We start from the raw sequence: 27,742 nt of genomic DNA on the forward strand, positions 1-27,742 counted from the left end.
TAAAAGAAAGGAACCACACAAGATTCTGAATGATTCTGAATGAATGAAATAGGTTTTCGCTGCATCGCTTACTCGAACACCATGGATGAAGTTCTGTGGTAAATCTGGCATGCTCGATGTCTCCCTCATGCCGTAGCCATGAAAGCAAAATGCTGTCATGTAAACTGACAATAGGTGAGTGGATGCCAGCAAGACCAGCTATCTGTAGCATACATTCAGTGGACACCACAAGTCTATGCTCGATGTTCAACATACTGCCTGTGTGTACACTTGCTTTTGTCTTCCTGTACACTTGCATATCTTTACATTTATTACGTAAACATTCATATGTGTTAATTGAATATTTTATGTATTTGTAATATTCTTCATTATTTGATCTGTGATATTACTTTGAAAATTATGACAGGTGAAGAAGGCAGTGTGCACTTATGTGAGGGAGCTGGTATATTGTGACATGGCTGACACGATAACATTCCTCATTGTTTCAGCTGTACAATTTCCGTAGTTTGCTATAGGTTTCTCGCCTTGTTGAGAAACTGTACTTCACAGTACTAGGAATAAATTACTTAATGATATTTTGTGTCGTTGGTGCCATTGTCTTTGTCTGTTTTAATGTTACATTACTATCACCTTTGTACCAACACCTTATTTTTTAATTTTTTATTCATGTTTTTAATCAGAAAATGATGTGTGTAGCGGGTCGATACTGGTTATTTGAATAAAAAAAGTATCGGTTGATCTAGGCAATGTTTTTTTCTCTGTATTAACAGCGCTTACTGTTCTCCAAAGACGTCATTTCTTCAGTTATGAAACATGCTAATACTCGTATAAGCACGTCAGACAAAATACTAGTCTCTCCCAAGAGATGCCGCTCTGATACCGTGTAACACCACCTCCATCCTAGGTAATGGCCTCAATTCGGTGACGAAGGGAGAGTACGAGTTTATTAGGTATTACATATCACACAGAAAGCTTTCATTAATCATTAGATTCCGTGGACCTACCAAACTGCATCCATGTTGATTGCTACGTATCACCCTCTGTTTCAAAAAGTCTCATGTATTTTCTATGGGAGTGAGATCGGGCCATATAGTGGGCCGGTCGAGGTACTATAGGATGCCTCAGGATTCATCAACCCAAGATGATAGACCCGCAGCCTTGCGAGCACGTCTGCTGCCATCCAAGGTGCATGAAGCATACTCATCATGAAGATGTAGAAAAGAACACTTGGTCACCGGTAATGCTTAAATAAGCAACCTGGTAGGTGATCACAGTAACCTGAATTATTAAGTGCAAGTCATGGTAAGAAAGCACCCCAAATACGTCATAGAATACCTACGTCCTGAACTACATCTTCCACACTCTGCCGGTTAAAAGTCTCATACTGTCTTCCATCACTTAAAAAGATGCAAAATCACATGTCAATTTTCTATGTTTTTTTTTTTGCCCACGGAAGGCGAGCTACTCTATTTGCCGCTGTCAGAAACTCACTTTTGTGAGGCATTAGCAACCGATTGTCGGTTGCATGCAGTACCCCTCGGAACGTTCGCTTGGAAAGTGGTTGAGATGGACATGTGCTCACTGACAGGAGCAATTCCTGTCTAGTCTGAAACCGTATGCCATTTACTTGATTCAATGACAAAGTGTCCGATCGCATGCATCAGACTGTTCGCCTTCATAACCTCACTCGCTCTTAGTGTCCCCAGTTAGCATCCAAGTGGAAACGAGAATAACTTGAGAGTCACTGTAGATGTGAGGGTAGTTGTGTGCTCCCAAGGAGTCAGAACCTGTATTGAGACTGCCACAGAGCTAGACGTGCTCGCCTAGAAAAAATCTCTCCTTTCAGTTTACTAATATTATGATGACGATTGAGCCGTCAAGATCAAGACCGCTCTCCAACGCTTTCTACGCCTCGTGGCTACGACATGTCGCTGCCTACATCAGTACGAAATGTGACGCTACTAGGGATTCTTTAATCTGGTTGTTCAAAAGTGTGTATTTCAGCCTGTTGGTTAGTTGAGATGGATGAGGAAGGTAAGGTGGAAGTCGAGGAGGATCAAATGGCGAGTTGTTCGTCCCATGATTATTACCTGAATTTTGGCGGATTGTCAGGTACCAAAGACAACAATGGAATGAGAGAATTGACCTTTACGATAACGGAATGGTGCTAATGTCGACGTACTTTGGCTTCGACACAGCATTTGCGTATGTCAATGTGTAAAGCGAAAATGAGAATAGAAGTACACTGAATTGACAAAAGGCATGGGATAGCGATACGCACATATAGAGATGGCGGTAGTACTGCGTACACAGGGTGCAAAAGTGCAGTGCACTGGTGCAGCTGTCATTTGTACTTATGTGATTTATGTGGAAAAGTTTCCGACTCGATTATGATCGCACGTCGGGAATGGTAGTTGGAGGTAAACGCATGGGACATTCAGTTTCGGAAATCGTTAGAGAATTCTATGTTCTGAGATCCACAGTGACAACAGTATGCCGATAATACCAAATTTCGTGTATTATCTCTCACTACGGGCAACGAGGTGGCCGGTGGTCTTCCCTTAACGACCGAGAGCAGCGTAGCTTGCGTAAAGTTGCCACTCCTAACAGACAAGAGATACTGCCTGAAATAATGCAGAAATCAATGTGAGACGTACAACGAACGTATCGGTTACGAATGTGCGGCGAAATTTGGCATAAATGGGCTGTGGCAGAAGACAACCGACGCGAGTTCCTTTGGTAAAAGCACGACATCGCCTGCAGCGCCTCTCCTGGGCTTGTGGCCACATCGGTTGGACCGCAGATGACTGGCCTGGTCAGGTGAATCCCGATTTCAGTTGGTAAGAGCTGGTGGTAGGGTTCGTGTGTGGCGCAGACCCCACGAAGCCACGGATGCAAGACATCGTGCAAGTTGATGGTTTACATGGGTTGGACTGGATCCTCTGGTACAACTGAACCGATCATTGACCGGAAATGGTTACGTTACGCTACTTGGAGACCATTTTCAGCCATTTATGGACTTCAGGTTTCCAAAAAGCGATGCAATTTTTGTGGATAACAATGTGCCATGTTACCGGGCCACAGTTGTTCACGATTGATGAAGAACATTCTGGACAATTCGAGCGAATGATCTGGCCACCCAGTTGGCCCGATCTGTAACCCATCGAACATTTCTGAGATTTAATAGAGAGATCAGTTCTTGCACCGGCAACACATTCGAAATTATGGGCGGAATGATAATTAAATGGACACCCTAGCTGCAACCAGGCGTTGATATACTTCGTTGGGGACATGTTGAAAATGTGTGCCCCGACCGGGACTCGAACTCGGGATCTCCTTCTTACATGGCAGACGCTCTATCCATCTGAGTTGCCGAAGGCACAGAGAATAGTGCGCCTGCAGGGACTTATCCCTTGCACACTCCCCGTGACACCCACATTCCCAACATGTCCACATCACTACATTCGTAGTGCGCCTAACAGATGTTTACGCATCATATTCATTACTCGTGGCAGATTAATCTACCAAGTCCCGTACGAGTTTGGGCATAGTGTGTGGGTTCGCACAAGGAGGTCAATGGCCGGGAAGCCATATTTTAAGTATATATGACGGTAGTATCTGTTCCCGAAAGAACAGTTACCGTAGATGACCATGCAGCTTTGCTAGAATGAAATGATGATTAACTGGACACCCTAGCTGCAACCAGGCGTTGATATACTTCATTGGGGACATGTTGAAAATGTGTGCCCCGACCGGGACTCGAAGTCGGGATCTCCTGCTTACATGGCAGACGCTCTATCCATCTGAGACACCGAGGGCACTACGAATGTAATGGTGTGGACATGTTGCGAATGTGCAAGGGATAAGTCCCTGCAAGCGCACTATTCTCTGTGCCCTCGGTGGCTCACATGGATAGAGCGTCTGCCATGTAAGCAGGAGATCCTGTGTTCGAGTCCCGGTCGGGGCACACATTTTCGACATGTCCCCAATGAAGTATATCAACGCCTGGTTGCAGCTAGGGTGTCCATTTAATTATCATTTCATTCTAGCAAAGCTGCATGATCATTTACGGTAACTGTTCTTTCGGGAACAGATACTACCGTCATATATAATTATGGGCGGCTATAGAGGCAGCATGGTTCAATATTTTTGCAAGGGCTTCCAACGACTTGTTGAGTCCACGCCACTTTGATTTGCTGCACTAAACCGGGCAAAAGGAGCCGCGACATCATATTTGGAGGTATCCCATGGACTTGTGTGACCTCGTGTATAGTGTTTTCCTGGCACTCGGTATGAGATGTGGGATGGTGTGGAGTTATTAGTAACATATGGAAAATGACTGTAAAGACATGAACTTTGCGTTAGACACGAAGCAACGCGCAAAACCGCAGCGCGTCAGACTCACTGTGCACGGTGAGGACGTGGGTCTGCACGACGTCCTTGTTGCGCTGCGCGTGGCAGGTGTAGTTTCCGGCGTGCACCAGCTGTATGCGCGTCAGGTAGAGCGAGCCGTCGCTGAAGACGCGCACGTCGGGCTCGCCCAGCTCGGACAGGTCGGCGCCGTAGCGCCGCCACACGATGGGCGGCGGCGGCGTGCCCGTCACGTCGCACTTGATGTCCACGTTGTCGCCCACGCGCGCCGACAGGTGGTTCACCTGCAGCGCCGTGTCCAGCGACACCACCGACACACCTGCCGACACACCCAGGCGCTCTTCAACAACGCGCATCCCAGTACGCGGCAGTCGTCTCGAGGAACGAGGGAAGCGTACACACAGCGAGTCGGCGATTTTGCTCTGGTACGTCGCTGTAACAAATGCTGCTCCAGTAGGGTGCGCTTCTCAAGCGTTTTCAAGAAATTGTGCTTCAACGTTTTACAACCCTGACAACAGTCCCCGCGTCGATCTGCGCAGTTTGTACAATAGGACTAGAAGTCTGCACATACCGTGTTTAATCTTTCGTCAAAGGCAATCATATATATCTGGAAAGGAATAATAATAGTAATAATAACAACAATAATAATCTTCGTGAATTCATTCGCAGCTATGTAGAATCAAGATAAAATGTTAATTTTCTACAGATGCACTCACGTGCGTATCACAGTGAAGCAACATCCGGTTAAACATGTTTCAAATAATGTGTCTGCAACACGCACACGAATGTATCGGTAAATAACTCTTCATTTTATCACTATTCCTTATTATACCTCGCCGCGGATGTAGGACAATGAGCATTCTTGTTACACTTGCGGAAAAACGTGTAACACCCTCCAGGACAAAGCCATTTGACTGACAAGCGAGGTGACAGGTACTTCATCGTCGTAAGAGCCCATAATAACATCCATTCTTACATTCAGACGATCCTAAAGGTACCGATTGGCAACCTGCGACAAATTCTGCCAAGCACTTTGCACGTTTTGTTGCAATTCGGCAGTGGGAACGAGTCAGTTCGCGCTTCACTAAGTCACATACGTGTTCAATTCGTGAGAGATCAGGTGACCTTGCTGCTCAGCGCTGTCGTTATACACCACTGAGAGGACGTTGCGTCGTAGCACCAAATTTTCGATGTACCTTATCCTGTTGAACAATCATATCACCTAACTGTCAAAGAAATGGTACACTAATGGCCATTAAAATTGCTACAGCAAGCAGAAATGCAGATGATAAACGGGTATTCATTGGACAAATATATTATACTAGAACTGACATGTGATTACATTTTCACGCAATTTGGGTGCATAGATCCTGAGAAATGAAGTACCGAGAACAACCACCTCTGGCCGTAATAACGGCCTTGATACGCCTGGGCATTGAGTCAAACAGAGCTAGGATGGCGTGTACAGGTACAGCTGCCCATGCAGCTTCGAACACGATACCACAGTTCATCAAGAGTAGTGACTGGCGTATTGTGACGAGACAGTTGCTCAGCCACCATTGACCAGACGTTTTCAATTGGTGAGAGACCTGGAGAATGCGCCAGGACAGCATCGAACATTTTCTGTATCCAGGAAGACCCGTACAGGACCTGCATAATGCGGTCGTGCATTATCCTGCTGAAATGTAGCGTTTCGCAGGGATCGAATGAAGGGTAGAGCCACGGGTCGTAACACATCTGAAATGTACCGTCCACTGTTCAAAGTGCCGTCAATGCGAACAAGAGGTGAGCGAGACGTGTAACCAATGGCACCCCATACCATCACGCCGGGTAATACGCCAGTATGGCAATGACGAATACACGCTTCCAATGTGCGTTCACCGCGTTGTAGTCAAACACGGATGCGACCGTCGTGATGCTGTAAACAGAAACTGGATTCATGCGAAAAAATGACGTTTTGCCATTCGTACACCCAGGTTCGTCGTTGAGTACACCATCGCAGGTGCTGCTGTCTGTGATGCAGCATCAAGGGTAACCTCAGCCATGGTCTCCGAGCTGATAGTCCATGCTGCTGCAAAAGTCGTCTTGCAAACGTCCCCATCTGTTGACTCAGGGATCGAGACGTGATTGCACGATTTGTTACAGCCATGTGGATAAGATGCCTGTCATCTCGACTGCTAGCGATTCGAGACTGTTGGGGTCCAGCACGGCGTTCCGTATTGCCCTTCTGAACCCAGCGACTCCATATTCTGCTAACAGTCATCGGATGTCCACCAACGCGAGCAACTATGTGGCGATATGATAAACCGCAATCGCGATAGGCTACAATCCGACCTTTATCGAAGTCGGAAACGTGATGGTACGCATTTCTCCTCCTTAAACGAGACATCAAAACAACGTTTCACCAGGCAACGCCGGTCAACTGCTGTTTGTGTATGATAAATCGGTTGGAAACTCCCCTCATGTCAGCACGTTGTAAGTGTCGCCATCGGCACCAACCCTGTGAGAATGCTCTGAAAAGCTAATCATTTGCATATCACAGCATCTTCTTCCTGTTGGTTAAATTTCACGTCTGTAGCACGTCATCTTAATGGCCAGTAGTGTATTTACCAGCATCATGTTAGGCGAAATATAAAATCGTTGTCCTCAGGTGATTAAACAATGAACAATACTCTTTCATATCGTAATATAAATTTCGTCGTTGATCTGTTACATATTATTCACGGCTTTATTGGCAGACGGTAACGATTTTATATTTCGCTTCACATGATAGTGTGAATACTTTTATGAACCTGATAATAGTAAGACGACTGAAATTGGTTGCATAAATATTTTACTAGCAGCTCATGGCAATTATATGTAATTTTTCATGTATATATGAGCTATGGATCATCATCCCCAGAAAATGTATTTTATTGTTGTTTCTAACGTTACCGTGCGTCACAACGCCTGCAAAGTAGACTTACCTCAAACAAAACAAGTTCCGCAGAGCGTCCGACTCTCCAGGCGAAGCGAGTCCGTCAGGAAATTCTAGCGGGCTGCTGGCAGAGGCTGCTAGCAAAGCGGAACAGTTTCGCGGCATGCATCACGGCACACCAGGACAGAAATCACGCTTCACAGCTTAACCACCAATGTGTGTTCGAGGGAGCGTTCCTGCGAGAGTTCTAGCTAGAGCTCCAAGCAGAGCCACTCGGGCGTCACTTTCGCCGCTACCGCCCCAGTTTATGGCAGCTGGCCTGTCTGCAGAAGGACCTGACGCTCTGCGACACCGGATGACACTGCCACTGCATTGCCTATGCCGGTTGTGAGACTGTACTGTACACAATTGGACTTAATCTTAGCTCAGGACTGTCACAGACTTATAGTACTGTACAGTGATCTCTCCAAGATAAGTGTTTGTGTGTCATTGGATAACTAAGTGCTTTTGGAGACAGAGCTGTAGTTGTGATTATAGGAATGCTTGCCGGAAGTGAAGTTGGAGTAGCACCCCTGTTTACAGTGACATCAGTGGCAAGTTGATGTTTGTTGTCAACATACACATTGGCAACGAAATGCAATGAAAACAGTTTCTTTCGGAAGAAACATCATTCGATGTTTATGGTGCAAGACTTCCAGTCAGCCACTTTAGCTAGTTGCGCTGACGCCGCTCTAGACAGCTGGTGCTCATGTATGCTACGCAAAACGCTCGTAAAATTTTGAATCTCGGTTTCTTGAAAATGCATGAGAAGAGCATCGTACTATGGCAGCATTCGTTCCACGTAAGAACGTACTGCAAACGTTGGAGAGATAAGCGAAATTACTGTCTCGTTGGGTGTACGCTTCCCTTGTGAGTGTGCTCAGTATGCGTTCGACATAATAGGGAGAGATACATAGCGTAAGTACATGTATGACAAACTTTCTTCACTATTATGCAGTGCGCTCGTAAAGCGCACAGTATACACAACCAGAATCAGAAGTAGCTGACAGTCCGCTGTAGATTTTACAACTTTCTTGTACTGTCAAGTGTAAACACGTAAACGCTAAAGGACGTGGATTATATTGGTTTGAGTACTGCTTTCAAAGTGCTCGTTCGCTGACGGACGAGTCACATGGACACTTGGAAGCTTGAGTTCCCATCCTTAATCACACGAGAGATTCCCCTTCAACCTTAATTTTTTGGGCCAGTCCGTTGTGCGAGTTGACCATTGTCGCTACGGATTGATGCCTTCATTCCAGAATTTCAAACAAAATGAAGAGTGTCTAGAGTGTTTTACAGACATAACAGGCCATCACCATGTTTGTGGAAATCAATTTTGAATTAGTATTTGGTCCTGCAGTTTAGTAAATCACTCATATGAAGGTCTCAGATACAAGTGAAAGTAAATGAATAGTTTTGATGATGGAGTTATGTAATGAAATTCTAAGTCTTTCTAACTTCTGCTTATAATAAGGAATGGTGTCTCTGCGACTAAGCTGTATACAGAATCGACAATAACTCATATGCAGTTTGTTTCTTCCCAATTTAATGAAGTATCATGTTAAGATACTCGTTAAAGAAATGTTATATTGTAAGCATACTAAGCTTTTATAGCGTGCCGACGTTTAAAAGAATGATTTTTCGTTACATATTCAGGTGAGGAAACCCATATTTGTCTTCTCTCGAGACTCAAATGGTTCAAATGGCTCTGAGCACTATGGGACTTAACTTCTAAGGCCATCAGTCCCCTAGAACTTAGAACTACTTAAACCTAACTAACCTAAGAACATCACACATATCCATGCCCGAGGCAGGATTCGAACCTGCGACCGTAGCGGTCACGCGGTTCCAGACTGTAGCGCCTAGAACCGCACGACCACCCCGGCCGGCTAACGAGACTCAATACATCCATTGTCACCATATTGGGCTAATGTCTACGTGCTTTTGGTATGATGACGTATTTTATTGCAGTAGGTAGATGAGAAGCAGGCAGTGTAATACAACTTTCCAGAGTGTGCGCTTCTCGAATGAATCGTTCAGCAAGACTATTTTAAGCAATGAAAGTGGTTCATCTACAGGGTTTGAACAAAAACGTGAAAACATTACGAGAAATGGATTCTCGAGCATAAATGCAGGTGCTAGTGAAGCCTGCCGGTGGAGCTGTCGTATTTCACTACAGAATTCACCTGTGTAATATCCTCAACCCGTCCCAAGTGTCAGTGGTGGTCAGAACAGTGTTCTGTGTAGTTGTGAATGTGTTCTGTCGGAGCTAAGTGAATACGAGCGTGGGCAAATTTTTCGTGGCGTATAATGGGTGCTTCCGCAACCAAGGTAGCCGAAATTTTTCATGAGTTACTATACTGAAGATTTATAAAGAGTACAGGGAAAGAGGAAAACATAATCTGCTAAGTTATAATGAGGACGAAAGTGTGTGACTGTCATCGAAGAGGACGGTGACAAAGAATAAGAGGACGACAGCTGTAAAAGTCACTGCAGAACTGAATGTTGCACTCGTGTCTCATGTCAGTACCAAAACAACACGAAATGACCTCTAGAAGCAGGGAGTTTCACGGTGAGCTGGAATTCCAAAACGGCTCGTCAGTGATGTAAATGGCCATAACAGGAAAACAAGGTGCTGAAGCTGTAAAAACCGCTACCATAGACAATGGAAGAAAGTAATTTGATCGGACAGGTCTCGTTTTACGCTGTTTCTAACTTTCTGCCGAGTTTACATGCCAAGACTGAAATACGGCGGAGGGTTCGGTGATAATTTTGGCTGTCATATCGTGCTATTCCATGGCCCCCATGGTTGCTCTGCAAAGTTACATTATTTCCAAGGATTATCTGGCCGTTTTGAATGATCAGGCCAATCTCATGGTACAATGTTTGTTGTCTAACGATTATGCTGTGTTCCAAGACGCCAGGCTATTCACACAGCTCGCATCGTCACGGGTATGAGCTGCCGCATCTCCCCTTTCCACTACAGGCGTCAGATCTCGATATTATCAGCTGTTCAACGGTGTGTGAAATCTTATGGGACTTAACTGCTAAGGTCATCAGTCCATAAGCTTACACACTACTTGACCTAAATTATCCTAAGGACAAACACACACACACCCATGCCCGAGGGAGGACTCGAACCTCTGCCGGGACCATCGATATTATCGAGCCTCTGTGGTCTGCTTTGGAGAGAAGCGTGTGTGATCACTATCCAGTGTCCTCATCGTTACTTGAACTTGTCGCAGTTTTGTAAGAAGGATGATATGAGTTCCTTGAAAACTGTACCATTCCGAGACGATTGGAAACTGTGTTGAAAGCAAATGTGTTTCCTAGACCTATTAAGCATGGTAATGTGCCGAGTTTTTGGTGTTTCCACATTTATATCCGACCCTTGTATTAATTACTATGTTAAGAGACTAATGCTGAGTGACTTAAAATATTTACGTTGTTGTTGTTGTGGTCTTCAGTCCTGAGACTGGTTTGATGCAGCTCTCCATGCTACCCTATCCTCTGCAAGCTTCTTCATCTCCCAGTACTTACTGCAACCTATATCCTTCTGAATCTGCTTAGTATATTCATCTCTTGGTCTCCCACTACGATTTTTACCCTCCACGTTGCCCCCCAATGCTAAATTTCTGATCCCTTGGTGCCTCAGAACATGTCGTACCAACCGGTTCCTTCTTCTTGTCAAGTTGTGCCACATACTCCTCTTCTCCCCAATTCTATTCAATACCCCCTCATTAGTTATGTGATCTTCCCATCTAATCTTCAGCATTATTCTCTAGCACCACATTTTGAAAGCTTCTATTCTCTTCTTGTCCAAATTATTTATCGTCCATGTTTCATTTCCATACATGGCTACACTCCATATAAATACTTTCAGAAACGACTTCCTGACACCTAAATCTATACTCGATGTTAACAAATTTTTCTTCTTCAGAAACGCTTTCCTTGCCATTGCCAATCTACATTTTATATCTTCTCTACTTCGACCATCGTCAGTTATTTTGCTCCCCATATAGCAAAACTCCTTTACTACTTTAAGTGTCTCATATCCTAATCTAATTCCCAGAGCATCACCCGACTTCATTCCACTACATTCCATTACCCTGGTTTTACTTTTGTTGATGTTAATCTTATATCCTCCTTTCAAGACACTGTCCATTCCGTTAAACTGCTCTTTCAAGTCCTTTGCTGTCTCTGACAGAATTACAGTGTCATCGGCGATCCTCAAAGTTTTTATTTCTTCTCCATGAATTTTAATACCTACTCCGAATTTTTCTTTTGTTTCCGTTACTGCTTGCTCAATTTACAGACTGAATAACATCGGAGAGAGGCTACAACCCTGTCTCACTCCCTTCCCAACGACTGCTTCCCTTTCATGCCCCTCGACTTTTATAACTGCCATATGGTTTCTGTACAAATTGTAAATAGCCTTTCGCTCCCTGTATTTTACCCCTGCCACCTTCAGTATTTGAAAGAGAGTATTCCAGTCAACATTGTCAAAAGCTTTCTCTAAGTCTACAAGTGCTAGAAATGTAGGTTTCCCTTTCCTAAATCTTTCTTCTAAGATAAGTCGTAAGGTCAGTATTGCCTCACGTGTTCCAATATTTCTACGGAATCCAAACTGATCTTCCCCGAGGTCGGCTTCTACAAGTTTTTCCATTCGTCTGTAAATAATTCGTGTTAGTATTTGCAGCTGTGACTTATTAAACTGATAGTTCGGTAATTTTCACATCTGTCAGCACCTGCTTTCTTTGGGAACGAAGAGAACACTGCTCGATAGTAAAGAAAACACCATAACGGACGGAAGTGGTGTTTTTGAAAGTAAATTACAGAGTTACGTGGGAAAGTATTTAAAATATTCGCTCGTCGCTCCAGAGGCAACCGTGTAATACTGACACAAAATGTCTCAGACGCCTCAGCCGAGACTACGGAACAAGAGATGTGCGGAACAGGCAAGCCACACTAAGCGGCCGTGAGGGCCGAAGTTACTCTAATTCCGGACAATGCGACCTCCGTGTCTCAGTTGGGCAGACAAAGCGCTTTAATCAACAGGCTGAGGAGTGAGGTGGCGAGTGCTCGTAGCGCGGGCAGGCGTGATTGATGCGCAGAGCGAGCGCCGGGTCTGCGGTTAGCGCTCCCAGGCGTCTAAGGGAACCATTTGTCAAAGACGAGGTTAATGTCGCGCCAGGGACTGACGCCTGTCGCCCGACCCCTGCTGGCCTGTGCGGACGGAGCGCGGTGGCGAACAGGACGCGATAATCCACACAAAGAGGGCGCGCGTTTAAACTCGCCACGTAAAAGACCAAGCGGAGCAGGCTGTCCGTCATACCGTGCCGGGTCGCTAGGCCGTAGTGCTTGGCGACCAACTTACATTCACTGCCATTCTCGGTAGACGGGCAGGAAACCTTCTAAACCGACTGTGCTATGGAAAGGGAGCTTTAAGATGTAAACTAGGGCTGAATTTTCACTAAACAAAAAGGGCTGGAATTCAATGGCATAATGCCACAAGATGGAAAGAGGTTTGATTCAGTTCTTTCCATATGCAGTTTATAATGGAAACATATTTAGTGACAGACAAAATTTCATCAATACTTTCCTCTACTTTTGCTATAAAAGTTTTTAGGCAGATGAAATTGTCATATCTATATGTTGCATGGTGTTGGCAGTGTGACGTATACTGGTGTGGTACGACATAATCGTCGAACCTTGAATCATCTTATCACTCCATCATTTTTGACGATGTTGTTCTTGTTGTTGCAGTCTTCACTCCGAAGATTGCACGCTAGTTCATCTTATCCAAGTCTTCATCTCAGCACATTTACTACAAGTATCCTTTTCAACCTATATACGGTATACTCCCACTGCAATTCCCAGCCCTCATTTCCCAAATATACTCTATTACAAAATTGATGGTGTCCTGATGCCTAAGCATTCCTGATGCGTAAGACTGCGTCCTATAACTTTTATCTTTTATGTTTCAGAGAATTCATGAAAGTTGGTTACGTTAGAGTAATTTATTAATTTGCTACCAGTTTCGGTCATTGACATCTGGAACGCAAAATTGTCTACTGCAAGTCACATATCAGTCAAGCATTAACCGTCAGTTTCACGAGTAATAATACAGAAGAATAATACTGAAGTAGTTTTCTGTTGTGTGTGCGTAAGGAAGGCTGGTGACCTGGGAAAAGTATTATTCTTTTGTATTATTACTCACGAAACGGCCGGTAATGCGATTTTATGGGTCAACATAACATACAGGTGACTTGCAGAAGTCAGTTTTTCGTGCCAGAGCTGGTCATCTACACCATAAATTTATTTTTCCCCAGCTGAGTTTTGTATCTGCTTGGTAGCCCAGTGGCAAAATGCCGTATTACGGATCCAAAAGTATTAGGTTCGATTCCTGGTCATTCTTAGGATTTTGAGCTATCACTTACTACTGCTTTCACCTCTGGGAATGTGTGCCGAGGGGCACCGTAGCCCTGAGTCCAAGTTAAACTATAGATGGCCCTGTAACCCTGTGGGTAAGTTCGAAGGTGGGAGAAAGGGAATGACATACCTCTTCCAGTTGTATGCCTAGTAAAGAGTTGTGGTGTTCACACCAATCTTCCGGTTGATGACAGATTTACCTTTCCCTTTACCTTACCGTACCAGTTATCGACCCATTCATTCCACGCATTCAGTCTTCAGCATTCCTCTGTTACAACACATTTCATTACTCTTATTCTAGTCTTGTGTGAAATACGTATCACAGAAGTTTCACTTCTGTACCATGCTACTCTCCGTAGAAATATCCTCAGAAAATTCTTTCTAACATTAAATTTATATTCTATATGAACATATTCTCTTCTTCAGAAATGTTTTTCTTGTTACCGCAAGTTTGCATTTTATATTCTGCCTACTTCGACCACCATCAATTGCTTTGCTGCCCAAATAACAGAACTCATGTACTACTTTATAGTGCATCATTTTCTAATTCAGTTGCCGCAGCATTTACTGATTTAATCAGACTACATTCCATTACCCTTGTTTTGTTGATGTTCTTCTTACGAGGGCTGTTCGGGAAGTAAGGGCTAATCGGGAGCGAAATGGAAATCACAGTGAAAATTCGATGACACTTTGCACATATGTGTTGGGCATTGTCTCTAGTGTGGCTGTCGACTGCATCACATCAGTATTTTCAGTACTGAGAGCACAGTAAGCCGTAAAGATGCGTAGAACAACTGTGTCACCCGCCAAGTATGAGGACCTGGTGAGAGATTTTTCCTGATGTCATACAGCCCACATAAAAACTGTCATGCGTTTCCTACTTCATGACAATTCTTGGCCGCACTCCACAGGAGCAATGGAGGTGCACGTGCAGCGTTTTCCATGGGAAGTATGTGATCGCCCACAATACAGCACGTAATTGGCTCCCTATCGGTTCCAGCTCCGCTTGCTATAACAGCTGGCTATGACGGCAACACTTTGGCACAGACAACGAGATGCAGACCAGCGCATAGAACTGGTGGAAACGATTTGAGGCTGCATTCTATGACGATGGCTTTGGAAAGTTGGTACAACGCTAGTACACATTTCTAAGTCAGAGCGGCGATTATGTAGAGAAACAGCTGGCAGGTGAAACATTTTTGATTTTTCACAGTGCATTCATGTCTTAGTCTCATAATATCTACACGAGATACACAGTGCTGGCAGCAGAATAGTCTGTAATCCTCAATGAGTTCTCTACATTTATCCAACAGGGTTCCGCAAGAACAACGACGTTTTTCTTCCAAAGCTTCAGTAGGAATTACACGGACATTGAATAAAAAAGTCGATTTTTTCTTCCAATGTTCACCAGTCGTAAGCGATTTAAGTCCCTAGCCTCAGCCCACGAAACTGTGGCGACTTTCCGCTCGTGACAAGTCTTTGAGTCTTTCCATTTTACTACCTAAAGGACAAGTAGAGATTAAGTACAACTTGCTTCCTCAGATAAATTTCAGTGAGTAAAATTATGACTCATTTGAGTTCGCCGAGAATTCGGTTAAAGCCTCGTAAAGGCTATCCCACTCCTTACGATTCTAACAACCGGTCTCTGATGTCGTTCACTGACTCCATTCATGTTCCTGATAAGGACTTCAAACTCTGGAACGATGCTCTCTAATATTACTCACATTATCATGTTATATGTAATTTCCTTTAAAAACTGAAATGTACAGTCTTATAGTTCTTAAATTAAATGTAAGTTTTCATTTTAAGTGTTCATCCCATTTCATTTACTTCTTAGTATTGCCCCTAAAGGTTTATACGGTGTCACATTCGCCCGATATTGACAATTAGTCATGTAGTAAGATGCTAACCTTTTCTTTCTCTTCACTGCAGACCTTATCCTGCACTTATGTATATATGAGGATGTAGCGTCTCAGTCTAAAATTATTTCAAATACATTAGAGGAAAGAGGATAAAAGTTATATCTATCACCGTGTGTCTGCTACGCCAGAGATGCTGTAATTTTATTATTTCATAATTTTACTCGCTGACTCTGATCTGAGGAAAGAAAGTTTACTTAATCTTCACTTGTCCTTGAGATAATGAAATTGAAAGACGCGAAGAGTCGTTACAAGCAGAAAGTCACCACTGCTTCGTATGTTGAGGCTAGGGACAATAAATCGTTTGCGATTGGTGAGCGTTTCCGTGTAATTACAACTGATTTTTGAGCACGTCCCAGAGCAAACCTTTTAGTGGTGCACTAAAAGGAATCTTATTCTAATATGCTATCCTCCATTCAACATTTCTTGACTACTGTCATTAGAATTTTAGTAACTTGTATCTCCGCGGGCGTAGCGATTTATTTGGTTCGTTCGCGTTCACCAATAAGAATTTCATGTACGCACTGCTTATGTATTCAGACAATAGGAATTAATAGAAAAAGAGATAGCAATTTTAGAAAGGGCACTGTCATTCATTAAATCAAATGGAAATTTCCATACGATTGTCAATGGCGATACTTTCCTGTAGACTATAGAAGCGCAAGTGAACACTCTCATCATGCCATTGACTCTGATAAATCATTTATGTATCTTGAGAACTTTAAAGGTTCTATTATACTTCACTGGGGGACGTCGTGATGTTACATTCGCTTCTGTTCAACATCCACAGTCCATTATAACGTACTGGGTTCTTCGTATGAATAAATCCGCTCTAGCTGTACTTCAATAATCCGTTATTTGAATAAAATCTTACCCAAATTTCAGGATTAAATCTAATCTTAAGCGCTTGATTGTGTACGAAAAAGTCGTACCAGTCGTGTAAAAAGTGCAGCAAATTTATCAAGTAGCATGTCAGATCCAGTGATCATGATCGTCATCATCATTTAAGACTGATTATGCCTTTCAGCGTTCAGTCTGGAGCATAGTCCCCCTTATAAAATTCCTCCATGATCCCCCATTTAGTGCAGCATTGGTGCCTCTTCTGGTGTTAAGCCTATTACTTCAAAACATTCTTAACCGAATCCGGGTACCTTCTCCTTGGTCTACCCTGACTCCTCCTAACCTCTACTGCCGAACCCATGAGTCTCTTGGGTAACCTTGCTTCTCCCATGCGTGTAACATGAGCCCACCATCTAAGCCTGTTCGCCCTGACTGCTACATCTATAGAGTTCATTCCCAGTTTTTCTTTGATTTCCTCATTGTGGACACCCTCCTGCCATTGTTCCCATCTATTAGTACCTGCAATCATCCTAGCTATTTTCATATCCGTAACCTCAACCTTATTGACAAGGTAACCTGAATCCACCCAGCTTTCGCTCCCACACAACAAAGTTGGTCGAAAGATTGAACGGTGCACAGATAACTTAGTCTTGGTACTGACTTCCTTCTTGCAGAAGAGAGTAGATCGTAGCTGAGCGCTCACTGCATTAGCTTTGCTACACCTCGCTTCCAGTTCTTTCACTATGTTGCCATCCTGTGAGAATATGCGTCCTAAGTACTTGAAACCGTCCACTTGTTCTAGGAGTAACAAAGTTAGAAGAGGTGGACGGTTTCAAGTACTTAGGATGCATATTCTCACAGGATGGCAACATAGTGAAAGAACTGGAAGCGAGGTGTAGCAAAGCTAATACAATGAGCACTCAGCTACGATCTAGTCTCCTCTGCAACAAGGAAGTCAGTACCAAGACTAAGTTATCTGTGCACCGTTCAATCTTTTGACCAGCTTTGTTGTATGGGAGCGATCCAATGCTACTTGATAAATTTGATGGATTTTTTACATGACTGGTACGACTTTCCCGTACGCAGTCAAGCAGCTGACGATGGTATTTAATCCTGAAACGCAAGTCGTGTATACAATTTTATCCAAATAAAGCATTAGTCAAATACAAATGGAGCGGATTTATTCATGACCCGCAAAGAGTGTGTTTGGTTCGGTTAGCCAGAAAGTCATCGAGCCAGCGGCATACCTGCGACCATAGTCCGTATGAGATCACCGCGCTTATTATTGGACGAAGTGGTGGAGTGTTTTGTAGGGGAGATCAGAGTTCAGGAGAGAAGCGGTGGGTGGGGAGGGCGGAGCGGCCGCGGCGGCTGGCCCGTCCAGTAGGGGCCGCCGCTGGCTGGAGCAACTTACTGTATAACTTACTGAACGCGGTGTAGAACTCGTTGATGTCGAGCCGGCCGTCCTTGCTGGCGTCGTCGAAGTGCAGCATGTCGCCCAGGCTGCAGCCCTTGGACAGCTGGCTCAGCTGCTCCTTGGCCGCCATCTGCAGCAATGTGCCGTGCCCAACAGTGACAACCTGTTCCACTCTCACCTGCAACTCGTCTGACGAGACGTTACCGGTGTCAGCAACAGAAACTAGCGGAGTGAGCTGCGGGTGATTGGTGGGAAGCACAAGTCAAGTCCCGAGAGCCGCAGTTGCTGTCTGTATACCGCAGGGCTTAATGTGTCTCAATATGTACTGCAGGATCACCATTTACTGCAGGATTCACAAGTGGAGCAATTTACTGCCGATGTTTATTTCCTTTGTGACACTTGTTATCTAAAAATTGATCTAACGCATTTTTTGGTGCGTGACATTTCGCCTCCTATTGCGTGAGACACCATCAGAGACAGTGTAGAAGTAAGTAGTTCATTGTCGGACATAAACTGCTTTAAAATCCGAATCAGTGCACTTGCTTAGTTAGCGGAAACAGCCGAACTACTTATTCACAGCTGTCGAGTTATGCCGTCATAAGATCGCCGAGTTGCGCCGTCGTATTTTATGGAACAGAGGAGGTTTGGATCATGGCGTCAAATATATTAAACAGCACGAATATTCTTGCCGTACATGCTCAATGCACTATCTCTCTCGCTTCGGCGTCTAGTGTAACAGAAGTCCTATCGACACATAATACGAAATACATTTCATCACCCTCGACAAAGTAACAAAGTAGGGCTAGCATTCACACTGCTCTCTACTCATATCTTGTCCCGCTCATTTCGAAGATGGGACGGCACCAAAGAAGTTCATATTTACTTCATCATTATTGACAGAAAGACGCAATTCCGCCTTTATTCGCGTCGTAATGATTAAGAAAATAATGTGCCGTACTTATCGGGAGAAGTGCATACTCTGAACACTATTCTGAAGCTCAGATAAATCGTAAACCAACAATAACGTAATTTACAGGCAACTTTTGCGTCTTTTGTACCTTATTATTCGAGAAAGTTCTTTTATGTTACCAGAGTCTCATCCACAGCGGTCCGATGCAATGATAGTAAATTTATAATACTTCTCGGCCCACACAGTAGGCGACATGGTTAATGATTACATAATTTTATGTGGTACTATAGCAAAAGCAAAAGACAAAGAACTGGCAATTACAGTCAAGCAAACCGAACCGAGCGAGGTGGCGCAGTGGTTAGCACACTGGACTCGCATTCGGGAGGACGACGGTTCAATCCTGCGTCCGGCCATCCTGATTTAGGTTTTCCGTGATTTCCCTAAATCGCTTCAGGCAAATGCCAGGATGGTTCCTTTGAAAGGGCACGATCGAGTTCCCACCCCGTCCTTCCCTAACCAGGTGAGACCAATGACCTCGCTGTTTGGTATCTTACCCCACAACAACCCGACCAACCATCAGCAAAAAAAAAAAAAAAAAAAAAAAAAAAAAAAAAAAAAAAAAAATTATTTAAGAAGGAGGAATGTTATATTAATAACATGAATGAGCTAGAGGAGTAGTAAGACATCGGACACGGGGGTTCAGATCGTCGTCCCGTGTGCCAAATTTAGGTTTGATTGCTTTCCACAGGCGCTTAAGGCGAACGTTTCGTTAAAGGGTCTCTGTTCCCACTCCGAGCTGTAACACATCTATGTCGCGGCGTTACGCCTACCAGGTTGACAACACATCATGCGTTCCAGCACTGAAGGTTGCCCGATTGTTAAACTTCTCACCGTAAAGCAGATTTCCTGGTGTCACACTACGTGGTCTTAGCAGCGCTGCCAGAGGTCACGCGTCGTGGGAACGTACTTGCTTCTGCGGTCCACGTGGCCGAAAATAAATACCAAGAAATCCCGCCACTGGACAGTATTTAGGATGTCACATGGTCATCCATCAGCAGTTCACTCCGAGCAAGGACTCCCGTTCGCGAACATCAAACTCTATGCCGACGCCGACGCCTCCGTCTCCGCTACCGCCTCCGACAAGCCGCCGCCGCTACGAACGAAACCCTGCGACGCCGCCGACGGACTTGCATTCGTGGTTGTTGATGCTGTAATCCTTTGCTTTTATTGTTCTTGTAGATTGACTGAATAGACTGCACGAAGGGAACTTTAACTCATTGCATAAACGGAAGAACTTAAACCTCTGGTTGAACTCCATGCGTAAACGGTATAACTGAAGTTGTTTGTTGGTTTTTAACTCCACGCCAAGATAGAAGAACTTAAAGCCTTAGTTGAACTTTGCTTTAGGACGTTCTCAGCGAGACTTAGCTCTGTGACAAATTTGTTTTCTAAACTGCAACCTCCAGCCGGTGACTTTCAAACTTTTAAATCCGGTGAGGATTACCTGACTTTGTCAGCTGTGTTGGAGGCGATCTCAGAATCTACACACGGATGTTCTTCTCATTACAGAATCTTCGTCGTAGACGTAGCACAAAAGTTACGGAAAATACTTTAAACCAACACAAATGCACACAGATTCAAAGTAAACATACCTTACAGAGATGACACTCCATGAAAACGGTGTTGTGTGACTTTGCAGCACGTGTAGAGTCCCGTATAACAAAATATCTTCAATGATCAGCTGACGTGTGTTTCACAACCATTTGTAACTATTATGCTGTTCGCACAGCAGTTTTCTTACAGCATGACCGAGTGGTGGTACTACGAAATGTCGTCTCTGTAAGGTTTTTTACTTTATATTTGCATGCATTTTATGTTGGTTTGAGTTAGAATTCTCCATGATTGTGCCATTATCTACACTGCATTCATGTTCAATCTATGTCAACAGTTTACGAAATGGATTGGCTTCGTACAAATTTTTCCTGTACAAATGATCAGAATACTGCGATTTAATTTCGCCGAAACTAGTAATCAATGTGTATTTTTGTGCGATCTGGGCGAATAAACTTCTATAATAATAAGAAGAACAACCGTGAAAATCTTGTATTGTTATTCTCCAGAGAAAACGAACAGTGCCTCTTGTTTTTATAAATACATTTTTGAAGTATATATGACATTTTTCGTGCCGCCTACGGCGGATTCACCAACATCCCTGAAGACCTTGTCGCCGACTGCACACCAAAACCGTAGTATTTCTCCTTCCCGGGCATAATATGTTTCTACACGAATCTGGATTCTTGGGTGACGATCAGATGACGCCACGCAACGATCGCTGCACGGTGACGAACAGACGGCACCTTTCCGCTAGGTGAGCAAGTTCGTTGATTCGCTTTTAACTTGAGTTTACAATGAATACGCTGTTAATTTTCATTTCCTCTGTCGATGTGTCCCGCAGTAGCAGATCTAATGTCAGGAACAAAAATATGCGGTAGACTACAGCCAGTTCTCCAGAGAAGTGAAGTCACTAGGGATGTGCGTACAGTAGAATTACTAGAGATTTGCACACTGGCGCAGGTACATACTCCGTTACTGCAGCATTGGTTAACAGCTAGTCCGCACCTACCGAAAGAGTCGCGCTGTTCCTTTGCTGTACGGTAAGCGGCAAGTCAGACGAGTCCTATCTGTTAGACGAGTCACTTGTCTGGAGCAGCACGAGTGTGGACTCACCTGCTCCAGCTCTTCCTTTTCCAGGGCGCCGTCGTTGTTGTGGTCGTAGTGGCTGAACATGCGGCTCACCAGGTACTCCTTGCCCGTGTTGCGCATCTCCTCTGCCAGCTGCTTGGCATGGTTGTACAGTAGCAGGTTATCCTGCAAAAAGACAAGCAACTGTTCTTCTGGAACCGCACGCTGGCAGCTGTTTGGAAGCTTGATACAGACTACTTGAAGTCTGTTCTGCAGGACGTAAATGAAAGGAATCTTGGGAGACATTTATGGTAGCTGCAGGTTTTCTTTATATGGATTATAATATCTCTTTCATAACCCAATCACTGATACGAGAGGAAAAAATTTTATGCTAACGTCGTATATGTGTTTCTAACTTTTTAAAAGTAAATTCTAAACATACCAGTTTTACAGATTTTACCTGGAGGAACAATATTGTAATCCCTAGGTATTACAATTACGAACAACTTAAATTGGAAGGAACACATCGAAAATGTTGTGGGGAAGGCTAAGCAAAAACTTCGTTATATTGGCAGGACACTTAGAAAATGCAACAGGTCTACTAAGGAGACTGCCTACACTATGCTTTCTGTCCTCTTTTAAAATACTGCTGCTCAGTGTAGGATCCTTACCAGGTAGGACTGAGGTTCAAATGGTTCAAATGGCTCTGAGCACTATGGGACTTAACTTCTGAGGTCATCAGACCTCTAGAACTTAGAAATACTCAAACCTAACTAACCTAAAGACATCACACACATCCATGCCCGAGGCAGGATTCGAACCTGCGACCGTAGCGGTCGCGCGATTCCGGACTAAAGCGCCTAGAGCCGCTCGGCCACACTGGCCGGCGGTAGGACTGAGGAGTACATCGAAAAAGGTCAAAGAAGGGCAGCACGTTTTGTATTAACTCGAAGTATGGGAGAGAGTGTCACTGAAATGATACATGATTTGGGGTGGACATCATTAAAAGAAAGGCGTTTTTTGTTGCGACGGTATCTTCTCACGAAATTCCAATCACCAACTTTCTCCTCCGAATGCGAAAATATTTTGTTGACACCGACCTATATAGGGAGAAACGATCACCAAGATAAAATAAGGGAAATCAGAGCTCGTACGGAAAGATATAGGTGTTCATTCTTTCCGCGCGCTAAACGACATTGGAATAATAGAGAATTGTGAAGGTGGTTCCATGAACCCTCTGCCAGGCACTTAAATGTGATTTGCAGAGTATCCATGTAGACGTAGACGTAGATGTAGATGCAATAATATCAAACGTTTCATTGATGTTGTGATGATAATATTCTGGAGCTACGAGTCATGAAATTTTACTGCAGCAGTACGTAATATTGTGGCAGTAAACGAAAGCATAGTTATAAATGTCAAAAAATTTTATTCTCAGCGTCTCATAAAGCTTCACAATTTTTCTCAGCCGCTGCCACCTAAAAGGTGTGTCTACTGTTTTGACATCCAACCCTCTTCTACATCTACATATACGTTCTTTGTAAGATACAGTCAGGGGCACGTATACGATGCTCTGAGGGGAGTGGGGCGGGAAGCATAAACCTGGGCGTATGGAGTATTTTTAATAATTTTGAAGACGAATGATGACTTGTAAATAGCCATAAGGAAGTTCCATTTCTGACCCTGTTAGAAACCTGCATAATGCCAACTTTTAAATCATTTTCTTGAAAGAAAAACACCTGACTGCGCTATATTTTTTTCTTTCCCGAGAGAGCTAGTGGGGGCCGCCGTCTCCCTTGTCTCCGTGTATTGGTATCCTTGCTTGCAGTGTCTGGTCGAGGATACTTGTGGTGCCACTACCAGTTACCCCCGTGTTCTCTTTTAATTGCGAATAGTGCACCTGAGTTCGACTTCCTGTGACTTTCTCATCACGATCATTTAGGGAGATACAAGTCGTCACTAACGATGTAGAAACTTTAACAATAAATCTCTCAGTGGTGCACAATGACTGCCTTGCATCGCCCTGCAGTGTTTGCGGGCGATGACGTGATCGGAAATGAATCAGTGACAAAAAACGATTCTTCTTCTTTAGATATTCTCCGTTATTAATAGCATTTAGTGGCGCAGAGGCTCTACAGGGGCACGCGTTCTGGAGGACAACGGTTAAAATTGCAATTCTGATCATCCAGAATTAGTTTCTTCCTGCTTTTCTAAATCGCTCAAGGCAAATATCGGGATAATTCCTTTGCAAAGGTATAGCGCTACGGAGTTTATATGTACTAATTCGCAAAATGTAAGGACGAAAGTAAATTTCGCAGCTGTCATTGCTAGAGCTGTGAAACTACCACAGGGTACTGCAGACTGTCGTAAGTGAGGGTAAACTATGGTAGTTTTCCGAGTAGCTTTGGTCGGTTTGTTTCGTACCCAGGGTATCTGTACGTTAGATGTGTTGCATACCTATAGGGCGTTACCCCATACCGATCGCTTTCTTGTCGTATGCGATCAGTGTCTTACTAGTTTCCCCTAAAAGCCGGAAGTGGTGAACCGTCTAGAAATTGACTGAGAATGTATATAAAGGGCCGTATAACCTACAAAGTATTTTTGTTCTACATTATTATTCTCTTCTCTGTTACTTAAGGACAGACAGTATTTATAACAAAACTGAAATTGTCGATGTTTTATTTGAAAATTGTTGTTTATCTGTAGCCTGAAACAAAGGGATATTGCAGTAAAAATTAAAAAAAAAACCAGGTTTATCATAAAGCGCTAGGAAACTCTATTTTCTAAAAAAGAAATAAATTTAAAAAAACGCAAAACAAAAATACATCAAACTTCGCTTCAATACTCCGTCAAGCTTATACAATACATGAAACTTCCTGGCAGATTAAAACTGTGTGCCCGACCGAGACTCGAACTCGGGACCTGGCAATGGTCCCGAGTTCGAGTCTCGGTCGGGCACACAGTTTTAATCTGCCAGGAAGTTTCATATCAGCGCACACTCCGCTGCAGAGTGAAAATCTCATTCTTATACAATACATGTTTCTGTTATTCATAAAGAACTTCCGCATTTTTCGATAATAACAGAACTCTCTTGTCTTTGATCATGATGGTGAACTTTCTATTGAGTATAATATAATAGCAAAAATTATATGTATTTTTTATGTTTGTATATGTAAACTGTACTTGCATCAAAAGTAATTGTTTTGGTTACATAAAATAGAGGAAGTTACATTATAAACTAATTTTTATTACTTACCATATACATTTTATATTCTGTAAGGGTGGAATATACACAATGGACTGATACTAAATGATGTGCGCCTCTAATTATGTGCGAAAAAAACAACGGAACAAACAAAGAAGCGTAGAGAAATCGTCGGCTACATTTCTCTCACAGACATTCATTTATGTTTCTACCCCTACCAATGCTACCAGTACCACCGGTTACCCTACCATTTGACACGTCATTTATGTAGTGTACCAAAACGGAACGATCAGCTGTTGCGGAGAATGATTTCCAGCCAGGGAACCACAATATTCGCTTCGAGGAGACGCAAGTACTAGCGGCCACAAGCGGATATTACGAAAGGCTCTACAGGGAGGCAATCGAAATCGCTAAACACCCAAATAATTTCAACCGAAAGGAGGAGGGCGTGAAATTAAACGGTATATGGATGCCGGTGCTAAAGAAGATGTGTACCACCTGTCCACTACTGGGTGATGGCAGCGGCGATCGACGGCGACGGACAGTGGCCAATTGCACTGACGTTTTCAAAACACGTGACGTCACGCCGCGGCCTGGGAGCGCGCGGACACGGAATTTAGCGGCAGTCAGTAGCGAGCCAGTGGGTGTGTTGGACCTTCCATCGAGCTACGAACCCCCTTGCAACCGACCACGGCATAACAGCCCGGATAATTATAATGGACATGATATTTCCGGCCGTGGAAGTCTACATTTTAGTAGCGCCACTATGGTCACTGCCAAGTAGCATAGCACGGCCATTCATAGGAAGAACTGCTACACTATAGCACTGATGGAAATTGAAACAAATGCACAATGAGGGTAACAGCAAAGGCAGCTCTACTGAAATAAAATAATTACACTGAAGTCACTGTAATATATGTTAGGCCCCTGGACATTAAAAAAAGCCGGAAGAGGTACTTAAAATCATGACAGATCGGCACCGACGGCAGTGTGTGGTCTGCAACGTGCTCCCGTGCTGCACACAAGGTTAACAAGGAGTTATTGTGGTGGGGCGTTCCTTTGTTCCTCAGCGCGGTTGTTAACTGCTGAATGGTCGCTGGTGCATGGGGACGTGCTGCAGTACTTTTATCCAACGCTTACTATATACGCTCCATGGGATTTAAACAGGTGGAACGGGCACGCCAGTCTATTAGCCGAATATCCTCTCGTTCCAAGACCACCTCTATTTGCGCTGTTCGAAGCGGTCGCGCATTGTCAACAACAAAAATGAAATCATGGAATGTACCCCTGAAAAGAAGCACATGGGGAACGTTGAGCAGCGAGTGTACCGGGCTCAAACATTTGGAGGTCAGTACGCCCATGCAACATAATGCCTCGAACACCATAACAGCTGGACCACTAAAACGATCCGTATGTTAGAGTGACACCTAAACAATAACCATATTACAATAAAATATGCAAAGAAATCTTTTTCATATTGTTGGTGTAAATACTGATGCCATCGTTTTTACTCGACGATCTGAAATTATATGCTCATCATGTTAAAACTAGATTTTCCAACGAGTTATGAAATAGCTAGGACATACTGATGAAAAGTTAGTAAATATTTCAATAATACGAGGGTCACTCCAAAAGAAATGCACACTATTTTTTTAAAAATCTATCTTTTATTCTACATGACTGTAAGTTTTACAGTGTGTAGATACAGCCTTTAGGAACAATGTTTTCATTTCTCCATATAATTTCCATCCCTCTCAACTGCCTTACACCATCCTGGAACCAACGCCTGTATACCCGCACGGTGAAATTCTGGACCAACCTGTTGGAGCCACTGTTTGGCAGCGTGCACAAGGGAGTCATCATCTTCAAATCTTGTTCGACGAAGAGAGTCAGTTTGCCAAAGAGATGATAGTCACATGGAGCCAGGTCAAGACTGTAAGGCGGGTGTTTCAATGTTTTCCATCCGAATTTTGTGATCGCTTCCATGGTTTTTTGACTGACATGTGGCCGTGCATTGTCGTGGAACAGCAAAACATCCTGCTTTTGCCGATGTGGTCGAACACGACTCAGTCGAGCTTGAAGTTTCTTCAGTGTCGTCACATATGCATCAGAATTTACGGTGGTTCCACTTGGCATGATGTCCACAAGCAAGAGTCCTTCGGAATCGAGAAACACCGTAGCCATAACATTTCCAGCAGAAGGCGTGGTTTTGATTTTTTTTCTTGGGTGAATTTGCATGATGCCTCTCCACTGATTGCCTCTTCGTCTCTGGTGAAAAATGATGGAGCCATCTTTCATCACCTGTCACAATTCTTCCAAGAAATTAATCTCCACCATTCTCGTACCATTCCAAAAGTTCGCTTCATACCGTTTTTCTTCTTTCATTGTGCCACTCTCAACATCCTGGGAACCCATCTAGCACAAACCTTTTTTAACGCCAAACTTTCAGTATTCTGCAAACACTTCCTTCCCAACGTAGCACGACAATTCGTTCACTGTGATGCGTCTGTCAGCAGTCACCAGTTCGTTAACTCTCTGCACATTGTCTGGAGTGTGTGCAGTACGAGGCCTGACATTGCGAGGACAATCCTCAATATTGCCATGCCCGCTTTCATCACGTAACCTGCTTGCCCACTGACTAACTGTACTGCGATCGACAGCAGCGTCTCCATACACCTTTTTCAACCTCTTGTGGATGTTTCCAACTGTCTCGTTTTCACAGCACAGGAATTCTATGACAGCACGTTGCTTCATACGAACGTCAAGCGTTGCAGCCATCTTGAAGACATGCTGTGACGGCGCCACTCACGGAAACAGGTTGAACTAAGTTTGAAAACAAGCAGGAAGGATGCATCTATACACTGTAAAACTTTCACACATGCAGAATGGAAACTGTATTTTTACAAAAATAGTGTGCATTTCTTTTGGAGTGACCCTCGCATTGGATTAATACTGACAGCTAAGAATCTAAAATCTAAAAAATCACAATAACAGACATAATCCTGTTGAA

The 27,742-nt window shown here is 43.8% G+C and overlaps 1 protein-coding gene across 1 annotated transcript in view; it reads right to left on the reverse strand.

The window, feature by feature from the left end:
- Window positions 1-27,742, reverse strand: part of LOC124772482 (follistatin-related protein 5-like) — a 503,208-nt gene that overhangs the window by 53,487 nt on the left and 421,979 nt on the right. Inside the window, exons 6-8 of the mRNA XM_047249332.1 lie at window positions 21,573-21,713; window positions 17,933-18,065; window positions 4,406-4,690 (exon numbers count right to left, since the gene is read on the reverse strand). Of these exons, the coding sequence (XP_047105288.1) occupies window positions 4,406-4,690; window positions 17,933-18,065; window positions 21,573-21,713 (559 nt within the window). The remainder of the gene's footprint in view (window positions 1-4,405; window positions 4,691-17,932; window positions 18,066-21,572; window positions 21,714-27,742) is intronic.

This window comes from Schistocerca piceifrons, chromosome 1 (assembly GCF_021461385.2).
Source record: "Schistocerca piceifrons isolate TAMUIC-IGC-003096 chromosome 1, iqSchPice1.1, whole genome shotgun sequence".
Taxonomy (NCBI): Eukaryota; Metazoa; Arthropoda; class Insecta; order Orthoptera; family Acrididae; genus Schistocerca; species Schistocerca piceifrons.